This window comes from Schistocerca gregaria, chromosome 5 (assembly GCF_023897955.1).
Source record: "Schistocerca gregaria isolate iqSchGreg1 chromosome 5, iqSchGreg1.2, whole genome shotgun sequence".
NCBI lineage: Eukaryota > Metazoa > Arthropoda > Insecta > Orthoptera > Acrididae > Schistocerca > Schistocerca gregaria.
In genome coordinates this window covers 450,554,912-450,582,679 of record NC_064924.1, presented here as the reverse complement: position 1 = coordinate 450,582,679, position 27,768 = coordinate 450,554,912, and the positions used below count along the sequence as shown (strand labels likewise).

The window sequence follows — 27,768 nt, the reverse complement described above, 5'->3', positions numbered from 1 at the left end:
CTTTGCCTTTCCTTAAGCTATCTTCTAAGATAAGTCGTAGGATCAATATTGTTTCGCGTGTTCCTGCATTTCTACTGAACCCAAACTGAACTTCCCCAAGGTCGGTTTCTACTAGTTTTTCCAGTCTTCTGTAAATAATTCGTGCTAGTATTTTGTAAACTTGACGTATTAAACTTAAAGTTCTTTAATATTCGGACCGGTCAGCACCTGCCTCCTTCTTTTTCTTGAAGTCTTCGGAAATGTCTCCTGTGTCATACATCTTGCACACCAGATGGAAGTGTTTTGTCATTGCTGGCTTTTTCAAAGCTATCAGTAGTTCTGGAAGAATGTCTTATACTCCTGGTGCCTTGTTTTGACTTACTTTTTCAGCGCTGTGTAAAATTCTTCTCGCAGTATCATATGTCTCGTTTTATCATAACCTACGTTCTTCCAGTTCTATAATATTTCCTTGAAGCTCATCGCGCATTGGTAGACCCTCTATGTATTCCTTCTACATCGCCACGATTTCTTGATATCTATACGGCTGCTTCTCTTTCCTCCAAAGGCCTCTCGAATTTATCTCTAGGCGGTATCCAAAGTAATATTTTTTTGTTTAACAATTTTTCATCAGCTGGTAGTCTTTCCTGCGCAATTAGTCCTTGATGAATCCAAAGACATCCTCTCACACAGGCTTGCGCTCCACTTCTAATGACCTCGTCGTCACAGGGAGTTACGGAACCGAACCACAATCTTCCTCATTCTCCTGGCTCGGTGAATCAGCCAGTGAACCGAGCGCTCAGAATCGTGTTCAGCTAAGGTCACTGTGGCCGCTGCAAGGTATACAATTTAGACATTTTCATCAAGAAATCGGTTCATACTGTAGCGAGGCTATCCATTAGTATAGGCTGGGAGGTCCCGTAGTACCGTCAACAAAAAGCGTGGAGAATTGAAATCACCGCGCTGAGCCCAGAAACTGGATAGCTATTGCGCCGAGAGCTAATTCTCCTTATTAACGGCGTGCCACTTTGTCAGCCCGCGGACGAATCCCACGAGGAGGAGCAAAAACGGTCGCCTGCGCACTGAGGGGGGCGCGAGAGGGGTCGGCGGCAGGCGGTCGCGGTTCGCGGCCCCGCGCGGCCCTGCGGTCTGCGCTGCGGCGCACGTCTTAAATACGGAAAGCCCTCCGCAGCAACCAGTGAGTGCGCCGACTGCAACCAGCCACCATGTTACCGCAGGTAAACACCGGCGTGTGGCGTCTCCAGTACGTAGCTGTTCTCTCTGTGGCGCTGCGGTGGGTGACCTTTCCGACTACTCGTTCCCGCATTTCTTCTTCCAGACGCTGTGCTCAGCAGCATGATGGCTATGCCTTCGCGTGACAATGCTTTTATCTGTTTTCACATTTCGTTACTGAGCCCTGTCTAGTCCACACTGTAAGGACTCGATCATTCATGCAAGTTGTACATCCCGCATGTCTCAGTCCGCTTCGGCTACTGTATATTTTTGGGTCCTGGCATACTTTACGCTTTCAGTAAGTCTATTGATTTTAGACGTAGTTACGTCTCGGATCAGTCTATGATCTTCGATGTTGAGTTGGACTGACACAAGTACGTCTGAAGACTGTGTAATTTCGAATCACAACTTATGAACACCATGCCACCAATAAAACAGCTCAATGGATTATGCGATAATGGTATACTGTTGTCCATTCGGTTCAATTAATCTTCGAAGTCCTCCTTCGTCGCCGGCCGCTGTGACCAAGCGGTTCTAGGCGCTTCAGTCCGGGTCCGCGCTGCTGCTACGGTCGCAGGTTCGACTCCTGCCTCGGGCATGGATGTATGTGATGTCCTTAGGTTAGTTAGGTTTAAGTAGTTCTAGTCTAGGGGGCTGATTCCAATCCGATGTTAAGTCCCATAGTGCTTAGAGCCATTTGAACCTCCTTCGTCTCTGATAGAATTACACTTTCATTGGCAAATCTCAAAATTTTTGTATCTTCTCCATGAAATTTAATTCCATTTCCATTTTTTTTTTTATTACGAGCTCAGTGTATATTTGGAATTACATCGGAGACAGGCTACAACTCCGTCCCACTTTCTTCTTGACTACTGCTTTCCTTTCATGTTCGTCTACTCTGGATTCTCTGAAAATCGTAGATAATCTTTATATCCTTGTATTTTATCTCCTTCTACTTTCGGAAGAGTGGATTCCATTCACTATTGCCAGAACCTTTCTCTAAACCTACAAAGCTTCAATGCTTTAAAATTAATTGTATATGTTTCTGTTGTTTTGGATACGATTTTGATCCTGCAGCCACTATGAATGAAGACACAAAGGAATTAAAGAAGTTAGCTGTCAGTGGTTATTGATTTATATCAATGGGACAAGTTAATTCGTAGTGGAATATATAATTACGGCGATGACGGCCAATGATCCCTTCAGTGCAGGCCCAACGGAGAGGCCGTACGGTTCTAGGCGCTACAGTCTGGAGCCGAGAGACCGCTACGGTTGCAGGTTCGAATCCTGTCCCGGCCATGGATGTGTGTGATGTCCTTAGAATAGTTATGTTTAATTAGTTCTAAGTTCTAGGCGACTGATGACCTCAGAAGTTAAGTCGCATAGTGCTCAGAGCCATTTGAACCATTTTTGAGCCTTCAGTGCAGATGGACAACAAGCAAGAACTCTTATAGGAATTGGCAAGATGCCGTGATTAATGACTACAATGATCAGGAGCAATGAATTAGTAGTGTATATGAGATGAGAATTTGGGTTTTATGGGAGGCATGCTAGGGTAGTCCAAGCGATTGTGATGATCACTGTCTCTGGTTGGTATAGTGGGCAGCGCATCTGCCCAGTAAGCAGGAGGCCTGGGCTCGATTCTTGATCCAGCATAAATTTTCAACTTTCCCCACTGATTTATATCAGTGGCCTCTAATGTCTTTAATTCCTTGGGCCTTTGCCTTAATCGTAGGTTTACTTTCTACAATTTATCTTTTAAGATGAATCGTAAAGTCACTTTTACCTGCTGTGCTACCACGTATCTTCGGAACCTACACTGTACTATCAGGACCAGATTCTTTTAAAAAAAAAATCCTTTTGCTTTGTCACCGTCTCTCATTAAACTGATGGTACAGCAATATATAATTGTCGACAAGTTCATTGTTTGAGACTGTTGTTATTATATTCTTCTTGAAGTCTGATGATACGTCACCAGTCCCATATACTTTGAATACCAGGTGGAATAGCTTTGTCACGGTATGTTCATCAAACGACCTCGAGTATTCTGAGATAATTTCATTTGCTCCAGGTACCTTGTTACGATTTAGGTCTTTCAGTTCTTTGTCATCCGCATAGTACCATATATCCCATCTCCTCTTCATCTACTTTCTCTTTCCTTTCCATGGTGTTGTCTACAAGTTCGTTTCCGTTATGAAACCCATCTATATATTCCTTCCACCTTTCAGTTGTTCTTTCTTTTCTTAGCACGGGAAACGCATCGAACTACACGGGACATACTAGGTTCATGGCCCCATGTTATCCTCCACCACTGTCTTACCGTCCTAGATTTGTGTTCATAATGCAATGTGACATCGTGGTGCTGTTTTAAATTTGTGGCAGCGCCTTTCTTAGCCCTGTGGCGTTTTCTTATCGCTACTCACAGATAATCAGATACCCCATTGCTTCTATTTTATAAATATCAACAGACGCTTACATAAGAATTCTACAGTCGTCGTTCTAGAAATTTTAAATTTCACTTTATTTACACTATTTTCAGCTACATTGGCACCCGTCACATGGAGAGATAAGTGTAATAAGAACATATACTTTTGAAATTGTACTGTATTGACTCTGAAGAGTCATTGGAACGCTCGCAAATTACAAAACCAAACAAAATCCCGTAACATAATTTTCGCTAATCCGTCGTTAAGATGGAAATAATGTGGTTGGTATATGTTTACAAATAGTGTAGCTCTTGTTCTGAACTTTTTCATTTATTAATTATTCATGAAGCATTGATAACAGATGAAAATGTTTAAAACTGCTAACAGTATACAAATATGTACTCTTAATGAAGGGCCCTATCTAGATAAGCACTTAATTGTTCTCGTATTTCATAGTTGTCTCCTGGCTGGTCACATACAGCAAACCTTTTGTATTTCGCCAATGTCTTCATTTTTCTATTCCTGATGACCGTTACGACTTTAAGCTTCTTTCTTTCTCTCCATTGCAAAATTAACTTGTCTTGGGTGCCTTTACAAGCATTCCACCAACTTCCCGTACTTCTGCTGTCGTATTCGACAGATGAACTACACACAGCAAAACAAAGTTTTGCACTACCTTGGTTTCGAGAGTTCCGTAACCTGTAAAGAAAATTTGAATAGAGATCAACATAAACATCATTCCTGCCCTTTTTATTGCCCATGAAAACCACACATTAAATGTTGTACCATCATACAGCGAGATCTTCAGAAATGGTGGGCCAGGTTTATGTACACACCGGTACCTCTAATACCCAGCAGCACATCTTCTTCATGTGATGCATGCTTGCATTCGTAGTGGCATACTATCCACAAGTCCATCAAGGCACTGTTGGTCCAGATTGTCCCACTCCTCAACGGCGATTCGGAGTGGATTCCTCAGAGTAGTTGATGGGTCACGTCGTCCATAAACAACCCTTTTCAATATATCTCCGGCATGTTCGTTCGGGTTCATGTCTGGAGAACATGCTGGCCACTCAAGTCAAGTGATGTCGTTATCCTGAAGGAAATCATTCACAAGATGTGCGCGATGGGGGTGAGAATTGTGATCTTCAATATGCTGCCGATATGTTTGCAATATCGGTCTGAAGATGGCATTCACGAATAGTATAGCCAATACGGCGCCTTCCATGACCACTAGAGGCGTACGTCGGCCCCACATAAAGCCCCTCCAAATCAGCAGGGAACCTCCAGATTGCTGCACTCGCTGTATAATGTGTCTAAGGCGTTGAACCTCACCTGGTTGCCTCCAAATAAGTCTCCGACGATTGTCTGGTTGAAGGCATACGCGACGCTCATCGGTGAAGAGATTGTGATGCCAATCTTGAGCGGTCCATTTGGAACGTTGTTGGGCCCATCTGTACCGCGCTGCATGGTGTCGTGGTTGCAAAGACGAACCTCCCCATGGACGTCGGGAGTGAAGCTGCGCATCATGCAGCCTATTACGCACAGTTTGAGTCGTAACACGACGTCCTGTGGCTGCACGAAAAGCATTATTTAACACGGTGGCATTGCTGTCAGGGTTCCTTCTATCCATAATCCGTAGGTAGCAGTCATCCACTGCAGTATTAGCCTTTAGGCGTCCTGAGCGAGGCATGTTATCGAAAGTTCCTGTCTCTCTGTATCTCCTCCATGTCCAAACAACATCGTTTTAGTTCACTCCGAGACGCCTGGACACTTCAGGGGGCGTTTCCTGGCACAAAGTAACGATGCGGACGCAATCGAACCACGGTACTGAATGTCTGGGAGTGATTGAACTACAGAAAGCACGAGCCGTTTACCTCCTTCCTGGTGGAATGACTGCATCTGTGGATCTGATCGGCTGTCGGACCCCTGCCTGCCCCCCCCCCCCCCCCCCCGTCTAATAGGCGCTACTCACGCAAGGTTGTTCACATTTTTGGGCGTGTTTAGTGACATCTCTGAACAGTCAAAGGGACTGTGTCTGTGATACAATATCCACAGTCCGCGTCTATCTTCACAAGTTCTCGGAACCTGGGTGATGCAAAACGTATTTTGCTGTGTGCAATACTAGGCACATTTATTTTCTCCTATGTTTGTATCATGTCTGCTTTAACTATCTAACTGTCAAACTGATCTCTATAATGTTTCTGTAGCGGTAGCCTTTCATCTTAAATTCTTCCAGTTTCATCTCTTCCGGTTTTTCCACTGCCGCACTATCCACGCCTCACATTTAAGTAATGACGAAGCCGAAAGAAAGCAGTAATAGTAACTTATTTTTCTTAATCTGACCGAAATATTTGATGAAAATATATGTCTTCCACATTACGCCGTTTGTGTAAAGCTCTAAGTGGTTTTTCGCTGTCATTTAACAGATCTAAGTCGTAACCAGTTACTGACGTCCTTTCATAGTATTCTTATGAAATTTATTTAACTTTTTTAATTCCTCACTAACAGACAAATTAAAAAGAAACTATGATAAATGACATTCTTTAATTAACACTTTCTGAAACGACCTTTTTTCTAATACGATCTTTGTATGTAAATATAACATCGATAAAAGAATTCGACATGTTACGTAAAGCCCTGCGTCGAGCGTAGGATAAACGTCATCAGTTTTTTGTAAATGAACCGCAGTTGAAGATATCCCTTCCAGTATTTTATCTCTTCCATTATTTCAATTCACATCTCTATCAGTAGTGATTTTTTAAAATACACATCTTTGAAATTTGCTCAGCGTCGATTGCCCAGCTAGCTGTCATTTTTGGTAACATCTTTCCGGTTTCCCTTTATTTCTTTCAGCAATTAATTTCACTCAAGGTTCAATCAGTACCAGATTATGAAGGAGTATTGGGAGATTCAGAAGTCATGTTCCATTCGATAAAGTCTGCATTGGTAATTCAGTAGTCTTGGCCCACAGGACAGAGTCATATTCAGGGATATGACAGGATCTTTGGAAAACAGAAAGTTTAGTAAATATAGGCTCTAATACGCATACCTTAAGAGCTAAGAGCACTTGTTCACTAAAAGAAATGTGATTTACAATAGCGAAGATGAACAAGTGCTCTTAGGTTTTCAAGTACTCACTTTAGAGCCCAAGTTTACTGGACATTTTTTCTTGTTTTAGTCCATACCGACATTTCTCAAAATATGGAAGGCAAAGAGCTTGCAGCAGAAGAGAGTCGTTTCACAGTGTCGAAGTGCTCTGGTCCTATGAAAATCGCTAAGCGGGTCTAAGGCTTCCATCGAGTCCCTTGTTGACCAGTCTGGTGTGGCAGTAAGAAATAGCAAAACGAAATCCGAAGTTTTAAATTTCACGTTCAAGAAGTCGTTGACACAGAAGAATCGTACCAACATACCGTCATTTGACCATCGGACAGACTTCCGTGTGGACGGCCTAGTAATGAGCATCCCTGGTGCAGAGAAACAACTGAAAGATTTGAAAGCAAACAAATCACCAGATCCGGATGGAATCTCAGTCCGGCACAGAGAGTACTCTACGGCACTGGCCGCTTACCTAGCTTGCATTTATCGTGAATCTCTCGCCCAACAGAAAGTCCCAGTGAATGGAAGGAAGCGGAGGTGACACCAGTATATAAGAAAGTAAAAGAACTGGCCCGCAGAATTACAGACCAATACCCCTAACTTCAGTTTACCGAGCGAGGTGGCGCAGTGGTTAGCACACTGGACTCGCATTCGGGAGGACGACGGTTCAATCCCGTCTCCAGCCATCCTGATTTAGGTTTTCCGTGATTTCCCTAAATCGTTTCAAGCAAATGCCGGGATGGTTCCTTCGAAAGGGCACGGCCGATTTCCTTCCCAATCCTTCCCTAACCCGAGCTTGCGCTCCGTCTCTAATGACCTCGTTGTCGACGGGACGTTAAACACTAACCACCACCACCATAACTTCGGTTTGCTTCAGAATCCTCGAACAGATTCCCTGGTCGAATAGAATTAACTTTCTTGAGACGGAGAAGCTTATATTAATGAATCAGCGTGGTTTTAGAAAGCATCACTCTTGCAAAGCTAAGCTTGGATGAAAGGCCACAGACAGATTCCATATTCCTAGATTTCCGGAAAGCATTTGACAAGGTCTCCCATTGCAGGTTGTTAACGAAGATACGAGCATATGGAGTAAGTTCACAAGTATGCGAGTGGCTGAAGACATCATAAGTAATGGAACCCCGTATGTTGTTCTCGACGGCGAGTGTCCCGCAGAGTGTCAGGAGTGCCCCAGGGAAGTTGATAGGACCGCTGTTGTTCCCTATATACTGTACGTAAGTGATTTGGCAGACAGGGTGGGCAGCGATCTGCGGTTGTTTGCTGACGATGCTGTGATGTACGGTAAGGGGTCGTAGCTGAGAGACTGTGGGAAGATACAAGACAACCTATACAAAATTTGTAGTTTGTGTGATGAATGGCAGCTAGGTCTAAATGTGGGAAAATGTAAGTTAATGCGGATGAGTAGGAAGAACAAACTTTTTAATGTTCGCTTACAGTGTCCTATTTAAGACAGTCAAGTCGTTTAAATATCTGTGCGTGATGTTGCAAAGCGATATGAAATGGAACGACCATATGAGAAATGTAGTAGGAAAGGCAAATGGTCGTCTTCGGTTTATTGGGAGAATTTTAGAGAAGATTGGTTCACTTGTAAATGAGACTGCATATGGGACACTGGTGCGAAATATTCTTGAGTTCTGGTCGAGTGTTTGGGATCGGTACGAGGTCGGATTGAAGGAAGACATAGAAGCAATGCAGAGGCGGACTGCTACATTTGTTACCGGTAGGTTGGAACAACACGTAAGTGTTACGGAGATGTTTCGGGAACGCAACCAGGAATCCTGGAGGGAAGGCGTTTCTTTTCGAGAAACATTGCTGAGAAAATTTAGAGAATCGGCATTTGAAACTGACTGCCAAACGATTCTACTGCCGCTTGAGGGCCATGAAGATAAGGTTCTAGAAATTAGGGCTCATTCAGAGGCATACAGACAGTCGTTCTTCCCTCGCTGTATTTGGGAGCCGAACAGGAAGGAAGTGACATGTAGTAGTACTACAGGGTACCCTCCGGCACGCACCGCACGATGGCTTGCGGAGTATATACGTAGACGCAGACTGCTGTTAAGGTATGCATTTTAGAGCCCATGTTTACTACACATTTTTTACGTGGCATCATCTTTCCTGTCATATCCATGAATACGGGTTTCTATAGTGGGCCAAGTCTATTGAATCAACAATGTAGACTCTGTCCTATGGGGTATGACTTTGGTATCACACTGTATAGTGATACGTAGTCCTCCCAAGTTCCTATAACAAGTGTCGATCACAACTTGAAAAAGAGTTTGTCATTTGAGAGCTCCTAACGTAAATGAGCTGTATATACAATACCCTTGTCCGAGATATCGTAAAACCACATATTAAGTCTACTGCACTTTCACTCAAGAGAAACGCTATTTTAAATGGCGTTGCGTAGTCTGGGTAGACAACCGCAGCGCAATGCAATGCGGCGGGTAGCGCATTCGGGACATAATTTTACCTGCGTAGCAATTGTGATTTCGCGATGCAAGATGTTAAGCTAATGGAAAATTCGCGTCTTAGCTAATAGGTCGACGTCGGAGTTGTTGCGATAAGTAGAGTGAACGCCCTTCAAATGAGATATTGTAGGACAAATGCTGAATTCTTGCCCCATACGACGTCAGTGTGTAATGTGAACGGAACACGAGGGTTAAAAGGATGTTTGCACTGTTTCAATGAGTCATCAGGACAGTAATCTGACCTTGCCTGTGTCTGTTCCGTCTTCACCCTTAAATCACTTTCAGTTACACTGGAAATGAAGATATACAGGGTTATCAGTTTTGATTAGAAACTGTCTGAAAAGATTGTAAGGTTTTTGCAGGATAGGCTGTGGTGAGAAATAACTGTTAAGGAAAAAATTCGACATGTTGCACCATTTGCGGGTTCATTAGCATTGAAGTAGCCCAGTCAGGTCGTTGCAATAATACATTTAAGCTCCTCGTCTGATACAATTAGTGTCTGTTGTCCCCACAGTGCAGACAATAACTCACGAGACTGCTCATCATTTGACTCTGGTTCGATCCTTAGCATTGCGCCATGTCCAGTTTTTTGTATGGTCCTCTTCTGCGGTTTTTGAAAACCAAACGAAGGACATGTTTTCTGCCCCCCCTCCCCCCCCCCCCCCCCCCCCCACATGAATTTGCGCGCGTAACGGCGTTATTGGCTAACTTCAGTGCCAATTAACTCAGAGACGGTGCAGCATACAGAATTTTTGGTTAACAATTATTTCTCAGCACAACCTAACCTGCAAACACCCTTACAAGCTCTTCAAACTGTTTCTCACTACCTTCTTTGAAACTGCTCTGTAAAGTAAATATACAGGGTGATGAAAAAACTTCTACAAAATGACAATGAACATGGGGCATACAACAGGGATTAGTAATCAGAGGAACCGGGAGTCACAAACACAACGAATGGGTGTTACATTTACAACAAGGCGCTACACTCACAAGACAGCGTTTCTATACAAACACGGGCGGAGCGCAAGGACCATTCACACCGTGGAAGAGTTGGGAGGTAACATGGTTTCCAAAACGTACAGCGAAATAGCTCAGATGCACTTGATTTACGGCGCGGCCGTCTGCAATGGACGAGAAGCCGTACAATTGAACTTAAGTAGTACGTATTGCCTCACCCACCACACTCGCCTGACATTGCGCCATTTCATTTCCATCAATGTGAAAATGACGACCAGAATACAATCTCCAAATATTTTGCTCAAAAACTAATTGATTTTTATCGATCTGTCATTGAAACTTCTCACATTAAATAGCAAAATGTTGTTAATAACGGCTTGTTTACAATTAATGTTTGAATTTATTGTAAAAATGACATTACAATGTGTCCTTTAAGTTATGGATCATTTTTAAGCGGTCACAGAACAAAAGTGAAACAAGACAGAAATGTAAAACAATATAGACAGAAAGAAAAACTACCCAAGTGTGTTTACCTGTTGAGCGCAGTTCGATGTGGCTTCCATTTATTGCATTACACAAATCTAAACGATATTCTAGTTCTTCCCACGCACGTATGAAGACATCTGATGTAACAGAGTGAACAGCGTCTGTAGTTGTGTGTTTTAAATGATTAATGTCGTTGGTATGGTCACGGTACACATATTGCTTTACATACTCAGTGTAGGCGCGAGGATTTTCAGAAACCCACATTCTGACATTACAGCGATGAACGTGACCACAAGTAGGGATTGTAGACTCATCGCTAAACACAATCTTCTTCATAAAAAGTTCATCAAAGTCCACCTCATTAAGCGTATCTGTACCAAACTCGAATCGTGTAAACCTATCAGTCGGTTTGATAGCGTGCAACAACAGTAATTTGTAACCCGAAAAATGGAGAATTGTCTTTAAAAGGTTACGAACTGTTCTTTCTTTTTACGTCTAATTCTCGAGCGAGTGCCCGTACTTACTTTTTTTTGCGCTTCTTTTGTAGCTATTCTGTATAGCTTCTACAGACTCGTCATTTACCGAAGGCCTACCAGAAAGGGGTTTCTTCAACAAACTGCTGGTATCCTTCAATTGCATAGTCCACTGATTAATTTCAATATAAGATTAAACATCCAACCGGTAGCACATAAACGTTAGCTACATTGACCTAGGTTTCAGCACCTACTAGGGGTGTCTTCATGAGAATGAACAGCTGCTAAATCACAAAATAACGTTGTTAAAAAGCAATAGTCGGAATTTTGAGCCGCTATGAAATGTTGGAAGACGTGAGAGAATACTGACCCTACGACTTATCTTAGAAAATAGATTAAGCAAAGGCAAACCTACGTTTCTAGCATTTGTAGACTTAGAGAAAGCTTTTGACAATGTTCACTGGAATACACTCTTTCAAATTATGAAGGTGTCAGGGGTAAAATACAGGGATCGAAAGGCTATTTACAATTTGTACAGAAACCAGATTGCAGTTATAAGAGTCGAGGAGCATGAAAGGTAAACAGTGGTTGGAAAGGGAGTGAGACAGGGTTGTAGCCTACCCCGATGTTATTCAATCTGTATATTGAGCATGCAGTAAAAGAAACAAAAGAAAAATTCGGAGTAGGAATTAAAATCCATGAAAAAGAAATAAAAACTTTGAGGTTCACCGATGACATTTTCATTCTGTCAGAGACAGCAAAGGACCTGGAAGAACAGTTTAACGGAACGGACAGTGTCTTTAAAGGAGGATATAACAAGAACATCAACAAAAGTAAAACGAGGATAACGGAATTAAATTGGGTGATGCTGCGGGAATTAGATTAGGAAATGAGACGCTTAAAGTAGTAAAGGAGTTTTGCTATTTGGGGAGCAAAATAACCGATGATGGTCGAAGTAGAGAGGATATAAAATGTAGACTGGCAATAGCAAGAAGAGCGTTTCTGAAGAAGACAAAGTATAATTTAAGCGTCAGGAAGTCGTTTAAGGAGTGTAGCCATGTATGGAAGTGAAACGTGGACGATAAATAGTTTAGACAAAAAGTGAATAGAAGCTTTCGAAATGTGGTGCTACAGAAGAATGCTGAAGATTAGATGGGTAGATCACGTAACTAATGAGGAGGTATTGAATAGAACTGAAGAGAAGAGAAATATGTGGCACAACTTGACTAGAAGAAGGGATCGGTTGGTAGGACATGTTCTGAGCCATCAAGGAATGTTCAATTTAGTATTGGAGGGCAGCGTGAAGGATAAAAGTCGTAGAGGGAGACCAAGAGATGAATACAATAAACAGATTCAGAAGGATGTAGACTGCAGTACGTACTGGGAGATGAAGAAGCTTGCACAGGATAGAGTAGCATGGAGAGCTGCATCAAACCAGTCTCTGGACTGAAGACCACAACAACAAACAACATGCTCAAGTCAAAAGTAATAAAAACGTTGTAGCTTTTGCTACATGTGCCCAGATGGGAACATCATCAGACGTAGAGTTATTTTACTATTTAGCAACTGTTCATCGTGGTGAACACACCCCTAGTAGGTGCCGAAACGTAGGTCAATGTAGCTAACGATTATGTGCAGCCGGTTGGCAGTTTAATCTTATATTGAAACTAATATACGGCTGCATAATAATAACAATGTTCTAAACCATTGATTAATGCTATTGCTAAAGTGGTGGCTCTTCGCTATATACGAATTCAAGTTTAGAAAGCCACACACTACAATGAACTTTCCTCTATATCGTCCACGCCTCGTGGATGGACTGCTGCTACCCAGTTCGTTGTGTTGCATCATCACCAGCAAGTGGACGCCACGGAACATTATTCTACAGGAACTCTTTGCCATCAACCCTCCTTTTCCATTCTGTCAGCCACTAGAAGCGTTCACAGCTAAGCCATGACTTTACGAATGCACTGTATTTTCTGGTCCCCCTAATACACTACTTGCCATTAAAATTATTACACCACGAAGATGACTTGCAACAGATGCGAAATTTAAACGACAGGAAGAAGATGCTGTGATATGCAAATGATTAGCTTTTCAGAGCATTCACACAAGGTTGGCCCCGGTGACGACAACTACAACTTGCTGACATGAGGAAAGTTTCCAACCGATTTCTCATACACAAACAGCAGTTGACAGGCGTTGACTGGTGAAACGTTGTAGTGATGTCTCGTGTAAGGAGGAGAATGCGTGACATCACGTTTCAGACTTTAATAAAGGTTGGATTGTAGCCTACCGGGATTGCGATTTATCGTATCGCCACATTTCTGCTCACTTTGCTCGAGATCCAATGAGTGTTAGCAGAATATGGAATCGGTGGGTTCAGGAGGGTAATACGGAACGCCGTGCTGGATCCCAACGGCCTCATAACGCTAGCAGTCGGGATAACAGGCATCTTAACCGCATAACTGTAACGGATCGTGCAGCCGCGTCTCGATCCCTGAGTTAACAGATGGGGATGTTTGTAAGACAACAATCATCTGCACGAACAGTTCGACGACGTTTGCAGCAGTGTGGACTATCAGCTCGGAGACCATGGCTGCAGTTACCCTTGACGCTACATCACAGACAGGATCGCCTGCTATGGTGTACTCAACGACGAACCTGGCTGCACGAATGGCAAAACGTCATTTTTTCGGATTAATCCAGGTTCTGTTTACAGAATCATGATGGTCGCTTCCGTTTTTGGCGACATCGCTGTGAACTCACATTCGACATCGCCATAATGGCGTATCCCCCGGCGTGATGGTCTGGGGTGCCATTGGCTCCACGTCTCGGTCACCTCTTGAACAGTGGACGTTACATTTTAGATGTGTTAGGACCCGTGGCTCTAACCTTATTTCGATCCCTGCGAAACCCTACATTTCAACATGATAATGCACGACCGCATGTTGCAGGTCCTGTACGGGCCTTTCTGGATACAGAAAATGTTCGACTGCCGCCCTGGCTGGCACATTCTCCAGATCTCTCACCAATTGAAAGCGTCTGGTCAATGGTGACCGAGCAACTGGCTCGTCACAATACGCCAGTCATTACTCTTGATGAACTGTGGTATCGTGTTGAAGCTGCATGGGCAGCTGTACCTTTACACGGCATTCAACCCCTGTTTGACTCAATGCCCAGGCGTATCAAGGCCGTTATTACGGCCAGAGGTGGTTGTTTTGGTTACTGATTTCTTAGGATCTATGCACCCAAATTGCTTGCAAATGTAATCAAAAATGGTTCAAATGGCTCTGAGCACTATGGGACTTAACATCTACGTTCATCAGTCCCCTTGAACTTAGAACTACTTAAACCTAACTAACCTAAGGACAGCACACAACACCCAGTCATCACGAGGCAGAGAATATCCCTGACCCCGCCGGGAATCTAACCCAGGAACCCGGGCGTAGGAAGCGAGAACGCTACCGCACGACCACGAGCTGCGGACAAAATGTAATCACATGTCAGTTCTAGTATAATATATTTGTCCAATGAATACCCGTTTATCATCTGCATTTCTTCTTGGTGTAGCAATTTTAATGGCCAGTAGAGTATTTTGATTCGTTCCACGTCCCCGAAGGCTCTACTTCATGATAAAGTTCACGGAAGGCAGTACTGAGGGAGTGAGCGTGCTTTTGGGGCGTCCCTGCGAGACTGCCCTTGTTGCGACTTCAGGCTCAAGTGCCGTGTCCTGGTTGCAGACGATAACTGCCGCGCTGCTATTGGTCGCCTGCTGGCCGCTGCGCGCCGAGGCGGACGTGTCGGAGCTGCTGGCGGCGCCGCCCGCCGACGCCTTCACCAGCGACTTCCGGCAGGCCGGCGAGTCGCTTCCGCAGCCGCAGGGCCCGCCAGTGGACGCGCGCTTCCTGCAGAGCGCCGGCGCGCCCAGGGGGTTCCCCGCGCGCCCGCCTCCGCCGCCGGCAGGGCAGCCGTCCGGCGACCTGGTCCCCACTCGGCGAGTCTTCTTCAGGCTGGGTGACAACCCGCCACTCTCTGACCTCGATGGCCTCACGGCGCGTGCTGCCAACTGCAGGGACTCCGGCTCGTGCCCTGATCCCCTGCAGGTGACATCGTTCCCCAACCCCAACAACTTCTTCAGAGCATTCCCTACCGCAGCACCATCCGACGCCGTACCTCGCGTGCAGAGTTTCGCCAACTTCCCCGCACCACCAGAATTTTCCCGCTCCCCTGTGAACTCGGTATCGCCTCTCCCGTCGACTGGAACGTTCCAGAATCAGGCACCCTCAGAGACTCTGATGGAGGCGCGTCCTAATGTTTCGCCTGCTACAGTCTCATTTCGCACTTCTCCTCAGTTTTCTAACAACGCTCCCCCTGCGCAGCTGACCTCGAGATCTGACGTCCCTCCGCTTTCATTTTCCAACAACGTACCGCTTACGCAATTGGTCTCCAGATCTGACGCTCCTCGCTTGTCATTTACAAATACTTTACCTCCAGCTCAACCCATCTTCAGATCTGACACTTCCAGGGTGGCGCTTCCTAACAGTGCACCTCAAACACAGATGGGCTCTGACGTCCCACGGCTGTCATTTCCCAACAATGCACCTCCAGCGAGGGTTGTGTTCAGACCAAATGCTCCTCAGCTGCCACTTCCGAATGGCGCATCGCCAACGCAGCTCTTCCCCAGATCAGAAGCTCCTCTCCCGTCAATCTCCAACACTGCAGCTCCATCGCAAGTGGTGTCCAGCTCTGGCGCTTCTCGTTTCGCACCTTCCACGGGTGCTTCTTCATCGCAGCTGGTCTCCAGGCCTGAAGCGTTTTCTTCACCACAGAGAGTATCGATTTCAAACAGGGCTCTCTGCACACCAGAGAATCCGTGCAGCTTCCCAGCAATCTCAAACGAAATATCTGCTGGAAAAGAGGTAGGAATTCTTAATAACGTTTACATACGTATATTGATATATGTATCTGCTGCAGAGAGAAACTGTCTTGGTTGCAGGCATGTAATTATTATTTATTTACCATTGACGAGTTTCTCCTGTTTCAAACACCTACGAATGGGCCTACTCAAAAAATACAAATTTCGTTAGAAGTAGCTTGATCCCATTTTGAAGCCGGCCGCGGTGGCCGAGCAGTTCTAGGCGCTTCAGTCCGGAACCGCGCGACTGCTACGTTTGCAGGTTCGAATCCTGCCTCGGGCATGGAAGTATATGATGTCGTTAGGTTAGTTACGTTAAAATAGTTCTAAGTTCTAGGGGACTGATGACCTCAGATGTTAAGTCCCATAGTGTCCACAGTCATTTGAACCATTTTTGAACCCATTTTGAAAATTGGAGTATTAGCGAGAAACTGTAACACGGCTTACTGATATTGGATGGTGTTAGGAATACGGGATATCGAGCATGCAAAACAACCCAGGAAATAAATGCCCTCGTCAAATATTCGGAAACATTTCCCGGTGCCCTATAAATAAAAATATCGCAGTGTGAAAAAAGAAGAAAGGAAAACAACAGATTACCCTGTTGAGGGATGCATCGTAGTCCAATGAGTACAAAACAGTATCAGGCCTACATAAATCTGTCATCATGTTAACATGTTGTAGGTGAAGTGCCTCATATCCGGGCTACGCAAATAGCACTAGGGAGTGAGCAGTGGAATACAAGAGAAGCGAGCGCCGAGTGTCCGCAGCTCACAGCAGATGGCGTCAGTGAGCTGTCAGTATTATTTAATTGCCAAATATAGGCAAGGCATGTATAGCGAAACATGAGCTATTACGAGTCATACGTAAAACTGAACTGAAACTAATCGTATTAAAAATTGTGGGTAATCTAACAAGGTAAAACGTAAGGTCTCTATGTATGTGTGATAACCAACGTACTGTACAGAACGCGGTGCGGGATTAGCCAAGCGGTCTCAGGCGCTGCAGTCATGGACTGTTCGGCTGGTCCCGACGGAGGTTCGAGTCCTCCCTCAGGCATAGGTGTGTGTGTTTTTACCTTAGAATAATTTAGGTTAACTAGTGTGTAAGCTTAAGGACTGATGACCTTAGCAGTTAAGTCCCATAAGATTTCACACACATTTGAACATTTTGAACTGTACAGATCACAAAGCGCATACTAAGTAATGATGCTATAACCAAAACAGAAAGACTAAAAACTGCAGTTTGAAAGGTAACAAATACGAGGTAGTTTAGACATGTTGCACAGTGAAAGTACAGTACAGTTTAGTCTGAGCTACCTTGTATTTGCCAAAACGTTGATTACTTTTTAAATTGTAATTTTTAGCCTTCATCTTTTAATTGTTGCTTCTTATTTGGTATAGGCACCGCATTCTATACTGCATGTTGGTTATCACCCCCACATAGAATCTGCATGTGGTACTGATAATACCTAAGGTTTCTGTGGCAAGTGGTCACAGTATGACACGATATAATGCTGTGGCTTGTTTCTCTCTCTGTATAGATTCACTTGTATACATTATTTATTAACCATAGATTTTGCTCCATACTTTCGAGATTATGGGCGCGCGCTACTGCTGGCTCTTGGCTCCATGCAGTCTATCACAGAGAAAAAGGAAGTGATATTGGGAAGTGTTTCTGTATTTGTTCCCTATGGAGGCCTGGAGGACCATTTGATTTTTGTGCATCTCTTATCCGCAGTATTTTAGGCTCTACTGATTAATGCTCCAGTTTTATGTCAAGTGTAATCTTTTCAACTTCTATATGGGCCTGTAATGTATAACCAGTTACCTCCTGCATTCATCTTTGACGATTGTCATTACCATTTGAGAGTCCTTCATGCGTTACAGCAACAAATTTTATTCATTAATTTTTATCTTGTTTTTCTGGCCCATGTTTGTAAACAGATTACCCACAATGTTTAATACGATTAGATTTATATCTGTGTTGTTCGTGATACCTCTCATGTTTTGCTATTTCATCCTTGCCTATATTTGGCAAGTATATAATACATGGCAACTGTCAGTTCACTGACGCCACCTGCTGTTAGCTGGAGACACTCGGCTTCTTGTGTCCATGCCCAGTACTATTTGCGTAGCCAGAATATGAGCAATTGCACATCCAACATGTTTACTTGGTGACAGATCTACGTAGGCCTGATACTGTTTTGTACTCATTGGACTTTGGTTCATGACTCAAGAAGTTAATCCGTTGTTTTTCTATTTCTTCTTTTTTCAAACTGTGTACTATATTTTTATGATAAAACCCGTCACCGGGTTTGATTATATTTCGGCTACATTCCGTTCTATTCAGTTTTGTATTTGAAGAGACAATTATTTGCTTGGACATTTTGTGTGCTTGGTGTCCCGTGTGCCAAACATTATCTGTTATCAGTAAGTCGTGCTACAGTTTCCTGCCAGTAACTCTAATTTTGAATAATGGAATTATGATACTTCCAATGAAGTTTACATATTTTGTGTAGACCAATCTGAAGATTCTTGAATCAGGCGAAATGCGTCTTTGATAAATAAGTAATAACAACAAACCCGCAACCAAGTTATATCTCTCTCTCTCTCTCTCTCTCTCTCTCTCTCTCTCTCTCTCTCTCTCTCTCTCTCTTCTCCCTCCCTCTCTCTCCCCCTCTTTCTCTCCCTCTCCTTCTTTCTCCCTCTCTCTAAACGTGTGTGTGTGTGTGTCTGTGTGTGTATTTTTCAGCAAAGCTCTTGAAAAACTGAAGTAATTCTGATGTAAAAGGCGGATCCGGTGATCATACTTCCAATGGCGTTGACGAACGTCTCTTGCAGAGCACATTGTGAACAGTACATGGGAATTATTTTACAGGAAGAATCTATTTATCTGACGTTGTCGAGTTGGTGGCATAATCGACTGGATGACTTTCTGGGTGATGGTTTTACATTCTCTTTGTCCTTTAAAAAACATCATAGGGTACAGTTAGTGTAGATGATGCCCCCTCTTGATGCTATTATTGACGGAGATGTTCCCTGTATGTAGGGAGGCAAAAGAAAACCCGCCCGAGACGTTAGTGCTGCATTTCGTCATAACTGTGTGATACAGTGTACCCAACGAAGCATCAAATTCAAGAGTGCTTAGGAAATAAATTGTGATCTAGAGAAGTATAAGTTTTCGCTAAACGCTATTAGTAACATAATTTACTAGCGACTGCCAAAAGTTATTATTACCTCTCATGTTTATTAAGCTTAAGGACCTTATGGACAAAATAAGAGATATTACTGCATGTAGGTCACCTCTTATCCCTCGCTCCATTTTCGAGTGGAAAAGGAAAAGGTAGAACTAACAATGGTAAAACGTACGTGCCACCTTGTTCTGTACATCGGGTTTCGGTCTGCTGAGGTACATTCACAACACCTCCTCTTAAGAGCAGTTCTCCTGTTTTTTAAGTAACGTGACTCATTTCTATTCAGGCTTATAAAAATATTCCAAGCTAGTTTTATTTTGGTCACTCTGTAACCGACAGTTCCGACTACGCGGAAGTCGACGAATAGAAGAAAGCTTTGCATCCAGCACCTTTGCCTATAGTCTACACTATTTTCTTCCAGGCCTGCTTGAGAAATATATATATTTTAAGGATTCCATATGGAGCAACACATAATTTCTTTGTATATTTTTTGTGCACCCTTACGTTTTTTGTTATGTTAGACAATCACCTGTGGGTTTCACTTTCAAAAACATTTACACTTGAAAATAACCAAGAGCTTCCGATACAATAACTATTTGTTTAATACTGGTTAATACAATTTATATTATGTTAAGTGCCACGTTCAACTATTCTGGGTGATCAGAAACAGTCTAAAAAGCTCTTATGAGTGCTGCAGGATAGGTTGTTTTGTTAAGCAAAAAATTCGATACGTTACTCCGTTTCTGAGATATATAGCATTGGATTTAGCCAATCAGGTCATCGCGCGCGCGAAATCAAGCACTTGCATGCGCTAAAATGTGGTAATGGCAGACATCTATGGGTTCGTAGGTTATTACGTGTTCAGATGCTCATTACCAGATAAAGATGTGTCTTTTTTGGAAGTGATAAATTTAAGCTCGGTGAGAAAAGCCACGTTTTTTCGATTTGTGGAAACCAAACGAAGAACAGGTTTGGCGACACGCAGCTGTCGGGCTGCTTGAATTATAGCGCATGACGACCTCACTGGCTAACTTCAATGCTAAACAACTAGGAAGCGCAGTAACATAACTAATTTTTTTCTTAACAATTTTTTTCTCAGCACAATCTCCCCTGCAACACTCTTACACGTTTTATGCTGTTTCTGACCACCCTGTATAGGTGACGAAGACGCATCTCTTATTATACACATGAAAAATGTAAACACTCTAAAGCCCCGTCCTTATTCTGTAAATAATTGAACTCCCATGTGTAAAAAGGCTTCAGACATTTGATAATTTTACGAATGAGTTAACGTATTAAGTATTTTCCGTTGAGCATGTAAAACCTTTATGGTTGGAGACAAAAACTCCAAATGACGTTGGTTTCATTTGTTTTGTACAAATAACTTTTATCACATCCTGCAGGCTCACATCGAAAATACGAGCAGCATTTTGCCCTAATTTCTCGTAGGCCATATATATAGTAGTCATTTAAGAACTACTCGCCAACAAAGTTTCCGATTTTGAGAAGTTATATATGTTTCTGGAAAGCTTGCAATCCGTTTGAGGAAAAGTCAGTTTTTCAGACGTCTCGATATTTGTGGCGTAATGCCTTTAGAAATATGTGTCGTACCACGATATAATTTTGCCGTTACATTCAGTGGTGTATGTGGATACTGTACGCAAAACATGTTTCTAACAGAGCTAGTAGTAGCCTAAAGAAGTCTTAACTGAAACGTCATGTCTGACGCCGAAGCTTTACTGCATGAACAGCGAAACTGTAAAAAAAAAAAAAACTTTTAACTTTTATTTATTTCTTTATTTTATGGGGCGATAAGAACTTTCGAGAAGGTTTGAAATTGTCTGTAATGTTTCTTGGAATTCGGCAAGTGTTCTCATTATTAAATACTGGTTGAAAATAATCTGCATAATCTGCGCGAAGTAAGATCCACTGCCTGAAGACACAAACATTATTTATAACTTTAATACGCAGTCGAGTCACGTAAATGTGACCACATGTTAAAAACCTGAATAACCACCTTTTGCGGCACGCGATGTGGAGGGAGAGTGTTAATGAGGTTCTAGAAGGTACCGACAGGGACGGAGAGGTATGGTAACTCCAGTGCCGTGGCCAGATGAGCTAGGTTTCTTGATTGAGGATCCGTACCGCGAACTATCCGATCAAGGTGGTCCTACACATTCTCTATTGGGTTTAAATCCGGGTCGTTTGGCGGCCAGAGGAGAATGATAAAATCACCCTGGTGCTATTTGAAACATGCTCGTATATTGCGAGCTGTATGACACTTTGCAATGTCCTGGTGGTATATGCCATCGTGCTGAGGAAAAATGAACAGCACTTAGGGGCGCACATGGTATCCAAGGATAGATGCATACTTGCGTTGATCCTTAGGGCGTTCCAGACTGACAATGTTACCCAGGGAAAACCACGGAAACATTCCCTAGACCTCAAGACTCCCTCCTGGTTGAAGGGTGTTTGCTTTCAGATGTTTCACGCTGTACACGACAACGGCCATCAGCACATTGGAACCTGAAGCGTGATTCATCTTAAAAGGTCACCTGTCGCCATTCCGTGGAGGTGCACTTTCGCTACTGTCATGAAATTCCGGCCTTCGACGACGACGAGCAGCAGTCAGCATGGGTACGTGAACCAATAGCCAGTTGCGGAGGCCAATATACAGCAACTTTCGCTCAGCGGTTGGTCAGGAAACACTGGGTGACTCTGTTGGTAGCCCCTTGGTTCATCTGAGCGATCAGTCGCTCAACAGTTGCACGTCTACTCGTCCGTGCATGTCACCGCAGCTGTGGTTCATCCCTGTCATCTATGGACCCTGGTACCCTACAGTTGCCTCGGCGCCGATTTTGAATAGCGCCACTGTGGCATGCACAGTTAAGCATGACGACGGCGACACACGAACAGCTTACAAACTTAGCAATATTGGAAATGTTTCTATACTTGGCCCGAAAGTCAATGATGATGCCCTTTTCGACATCAGATAAATCGCTGCGTTGCCGTACTAGGACAACGACTGCATTGTTATCCACGTCCGCCCGACTCGCTCTGTGTACCCTCCACGGCTAGTGCTGCCACCTGAATCTGTGTGTGAGTACTGCACGTTGACTTCGAACATAGAGGGCGGTCCCTGCGATTTAACTGAAGCACATGTATGATTTATTGTGTTAAACCTCTAACGTAGGATTTTACATCGTACTAGATTCGGACAGCATTTTAAATTTTTAAATTTGGTCCATAATTATTATATGAATAACAGAAAAACAAATTTTTGTTGCTCCTGAAAGCCGTTAGACAGGCAAATGTGACTGGGACTGGATGACAAATTAAGTGTTTTAGCCGTTTAGTAATGTAGATGATCATAACGAGGACAATGTCAAAAGGAACTATATGCTCTGGTATACGTCATTCTGATCTGAAACTACATAACGGCACAACAGCTGAAATCGCGAACATGACTAAATACATTTAATAAGACAAGGTGAAAAATGTTGTCTTTTCCAAAACATATAAGGCTTTACGTATTACCTCATTCGGTTATTTATTTTGCTCTCTGCGTGTGTGATATTGCTGGTATTTCTTACAGGAAAAAAAAATCAATTTAACAGAAGAGGCGAGATGAATGTGAATGCATGAGTAAATAGAGACAACCAAATAATTTTTTGTTCAAGGCGTAATATTCAAAGTATATTTACACAGAGAGACTTTCCAGCATTCGTGTAGTGGTTTGACTGGTTTGACGCGCCCCTTTTTGTGCCCGCCTTTCCATCTCATAGTACCAGCTGCAACCTATGTCCTCAGTTCTCTGCTAGATGTATTGCGATCTCTGTCTTCCTATACAGTTTTTACCCTCTGCGGCTCCCTCCAGGACCAAGGAAGTTATTCCCTGGTGTGTTTACCGACGTCCCATCATCCTGTCCGTTCTTCTTAGCAGTATTTTCCATATATTCCTTACCTCGCCAATCCTGCAGAGATCATCCTCATTCCTTAGTTTATCAGTCCACCTAACTTCCAGCATTATTCTGTAGCACCACGTCTCAAATGCCTCGATTATCTTCTGTTCCGGTTTTCCCGCAGTCGATGTTTCACGACCATGCAATTATCTTTTCACAGACGTGCGATTCTCTACTAACAATGACTTGTCTTCATTTGCGCGTTTTCTTTTGAACCGAGGCTGCAACAGGCTCTACTTGCTCAGCATTTTCCGAATCTCGTTATTAAATCATGGTGGGTCCTTTCCGTCCTTAATTCACTCACTATTCACACAATTCTCTAGACCACGTTTTACAGCCTGCTTAAACTTTGTCCATAATTACTCCCCGTCCGTCTTACTGGAGCAAGTGATGTCGATCATTGTCTAAGTGAGAAGCTAACAACTGATTATCGGCTGTTTCTAGCAGAAACACTCTCATAGCCTTCTTGACTAATCTATTAACTTTCGTAATCATAGTTCCTATAATGATATCATCATCGTTAGTCCTCTTTTCGATACTTGCGTTGCCCATAAGGTCTGGCTATTTGTAGCTACAAGAGCTAAGATATTTCCATTTCGTGTGGACTGCTGAACTAGCTGCTCAAGACAGTTTTCAGAAAACTTGTTCAAACGTACCTCGCATGACTGCCTGTCTCTACTCCCTACAGTGAATATATAGACATTCCAGGCCATACTTGGTAAGTTAAAGCCGCCTCCAACTAGCACTGCATGATCTAGGAATTTACCCGCTACTAACCAAAGACAACGAGTTTGTGTCTGGCCGTAGAGCATGGCTGGATAGCCGAATGGTTAAGGAGATTGCTCGCGACAAGCTGGAAATTCGGGCTCGAGTACCAGATACCAGCCCGGCACAAATTTTCAATTTCGTCATTCCATTATACAGCTAAAATTTGTAGATATGCGAAACTGCGAATACATTTCTTGTATTTCATAACAACTGTAGTCCCTGCAGTGTTGCTTCTTCGAACGTACGTGCACTGCAGTATCATATTTATCCGCCGATACAAGGATAGCGACTTTCAATTAAAATGTCTCTCCAGTTCAGGAATATGCACAATGAATGTACGAGTGCAGGTTGTACAGACAAGGACCACGACATATGAAAATTTGGGTCTAACCATGAACAGTGCTCGTATAGTCGAAGTGCTTAAGGCAACCGCTCGCGACAAGCGGGGAAATCCAGTGTCGAGTCGCGTTCCCGCACGAATTTTCAATGTCGTTATTCCATTATACAACTGACGGTTGTCCATATCCGCAAATGCGAATACATTAGATATTGTCATTTTGTGCTATTCTCTTTGCCACTCTTACACTTTCCATAATTTTAACTCACGTTTCGTTATTATTTCGTGACCCATAATTTCTCTCATCTTGTGAAGATTCCCTCTATATCTGACAGTAATATGCATTTGGCACATGCCTCTTATGACTTATAGTGCCTCCGTCAATGCTGTTCCATATGCCAGTGAGACTTAGCAACACACTTTTCGGTGTACGTCGTAGAATTAAATTGTTTCGACTGTATCACGGCCTGAGTGCCACCACGCTGGCGGCAAATCCCACGGCATCAATGAGTACTGTGTCATGATAGAGTCGAAGTTGTGGCAAAGGGATCTTTAAGTCATTTGCATCCAGTGTTTCCAACTTGTGCATATCTTTGTTAGTTTTCTGACCTGTGTGAGATGTATGAGTGTGAAGGTTACCCTTCTCGTCCTTGTGTACCCCTAAATATCTCACTGCATCGCACCGGAGTCTCCCACCCCCCGCGCCACCAATCCCAATCCAAATTTTGAGAATGGGATTCCGCGAGAGGGAGAGGCTCCCTTTGAGCAGCAGGTAGTCTTATTTGCTGCGATTTCTAATTTGTTATCTGAGTGCCACGTTTTCACCTGGGCAAGTAGATAACATGCTTTTCTTTCCAGCCTGGCTCTTAGTTCTCTGCCACCACAACCAGTGTGTCGCCAGCATAGGTTATTACCGTCGACACTTCAGCGTTTTCGTTTGCAGTTGTTGGCAAAGGCTCAAGAGTAAGGTCTCAGAAAATTAGTCCACATATCTCTTTTGACAGCCCTTAGTAATTCGCCAGACTACTTTACTGGACGTTGTACTCTACAATTTGCCCTCCACAGTAAGCTAGGAAGTTATGGTACGAACATTTTGGATCCTCCAATTGCCGTAAGCAGAAAACTTTGCGGGCACCACAGGTTGTCAAAGGCGCCCGAGATGTCAACCATGACTCCTATTACATATTTGCTACTGCAGTATACCAAAATGCTGAGGGCACTGTTAATTACATAGTCTATAGATCTGCCCTTTCTGAAGTCGAACTGGCTCTGGTCGAGACCCCGTCGCTCACAGTGGAACTTCAGTCTGTTGCACAACAAGCGTTCCTGCTCTTTATTCAGGATGCTAATAAGGCAGTTTGGTCTGTAGGTCTTAGGAACCATTACTCTTCTGGACTAATAAGGATTGCACAGACTTGCGGACCATAGGAATCTTACTGATTCATTCAGTATGTGAAGACATGAACAATGTTGTTCTTTGCTGTTTCCAGTTCTTTTTTTTTAATGTAATCAGGGCGGGACGCTTTTCCATTCTTTGCCTGAGTGATAGCAGCTGCAGCTTATTCTTACGCAAATGGTAGAATGACATTCGGGCTTTCATATGGAGTGTGCGTACTTCTTCGAGAATCTCTTTGATCACGAGTGTCGCTGTTATTTTCTTGAAGAAGCCACTTCAGCAAGTATTCACTGTAGTCCCTCCAACCTCCCATCATGTTTATACACTGTAGGTAACACAGCTGGTGTTTTTACTTTCTTGTTTCTGTTTTTTAGGAGTACTCCATGCACCTGTTCTTAGCTATCTTCGCTTCCAGTGCCATTTCTTCGTGGTATCTATGACAGCTCTGTATTCGCTTTTCATTGATCTATACAACATAAGTCTGGCATACCCGGCCAACAACGTTTTAGCATTCTTTCTTTGTTTCTAATGTAGTTTCATGTATCAACCGGTCAGTTTCGATGTATTTCCCTGAATTGCAGACACCAGCCAACTACCAGTTCAGTTACGCGGTCCAGGACGCCGCCTCCGCCTCAGATTTCGCCCACGAGGAATCTGCGCAACAGGAGGGCATCAAGGGCCAGTACCGCGTGCTGCTCCCCGACGGCCGGCAGCAGGTCGTCTCGTACAGAGCCGACGAGACCGGCTTTAGGCCGGAGGTGTCCTACCAGTAGCTCCAAGCCGCTCTACCGCCAGCCGGCCAGCCGGAGGAGATACGTCACCAGCAGCTGCACAACAGAACACCACCGCCAGTTCCTCACTCACCGCCACGGCTGACGAAAACAGTTACCGCTGCAGCGACTTGCTTTGCACGACGACGCTGTCGCTGCACGACACAAGAACACAAGCCTTGAGAAGTGTTTCACCACCAGATTGCGTTAACAAATATCTCCGTCAGAGGATAATGGAGCAGTTTCTCAGTACCGAATATGCCATCGATCTAAAACTCCTATGAGGTGCCACAGTAAGATATGTCATGCGGCTTCTCAAAGGACATGTTCAGTAACTCATACAATGTTATTTGTACGTAATTTTTTGTGCCAAATGATACGAATAAATGCAAATACTTCGACGTAAACCATTTATTTTTCTATAATCCTACCCAATTTTTTTCCTGTACATCCGCAAATGTTACGCACCACCTTCTGCGCTTCCAAAACATTTGTCGGCACCAGAAAATATACACGGTGAGTAGCATCAGTTGCTCTTACGACACAAACTAGTACGAGCGGCGTTCTATAAGTAATGAAACAATTTTTTTCTGAAACATTGGTTTTATTCAGGATTCCAGTACACCATATTATTCCGCAACCTTTTAGCTACAAAATCCTACTTACAACATAATCTCCGTTCAAAGCGACGACCTTACACCACCTTACTGAGCGAGCCTGTCTGCCCCCCTGGTACCACTCTATTCTTCGACGTAGGAGCCAACGTCTTGTTGCATCAGTATCCTCCCCATTATCCACCTACTCCTTCCCGCGGAGTGCACCCTTCATTGGGCCAAACAGATGGAAGTCGGAAGTTGCGAGATCCGTCAGATTCTGTCAGATGGATGAGGAACAGTCCAATGAAGTTCTGTGAGGTCCTCTCCGGTACGCATACTTGTGTGAGGCTTGCGTTGTCATGGAGGGGAAGTTCGTCTGAATTTTTGTGACGACGAACACGTGGAAGTCGTTTATTCAGTTTCCTGAGAGTACCACAAGACACCTGGGAGTTGATATTTACATCACGACGGAGAACATCAAACAGCATCATCCCTTCAGATTCCAAAAACCCCGTCGCCATGACTTTCGCGGCTGAGGTTGAGGCTATGAACGTTTTCTTCGTAGAAGAGGTGGTGTGGCGCAACTTCATAGATGGCCGTTTTTTTCTGGTTCCAAATGATGAACCATTATTTCACAACCTGTGACAATGTTCGACAAAGAATTGTCACGATCAGCCTCATAACACTCA

General features: G+C 43.7%; 1 protein-coding gene across 1 annotated transcript; it reads left to right on the top strand.

Moving 5' to 3' along the window:
- Positions 1-1,011: 1,011 nt before the first annotated feature.
- LOC126272501 (uncharacterized) lies at positions 1,012-26,884 on the top strand. Its single transcript, XM_049975391.1, has 3 exons — positions 1,012-1,214; positions 14,880-16,058; positions 26,295-26,884. Exons 1-3 carry the CDS (start codon positions 1,203-1,205, stop codon positions 26,484-26,486), a joined length of 1,383 nt encoding a protein of 460 aa, XP_049831348.1. The 5' UTR covers positions 1,012-1,202; the 3' UTR covers positions 26,487-26,884.
- The last annotated feature ends 884 nt before the right edge of the window (positions 26,885-27,768 follow it).

Bases quoted from the DNA above. Each gene is read 5' to 3' on its own strand.
- LOC126272501 (XM_049975391.1), top strand. The intron at 16,059-26,294 runs GTAGGAATTCTT...CCTGAATTGCAG, and splicing joins AAATATCTGCTGGAAAAGAG to ACACCAGCCAACTACCAGTT.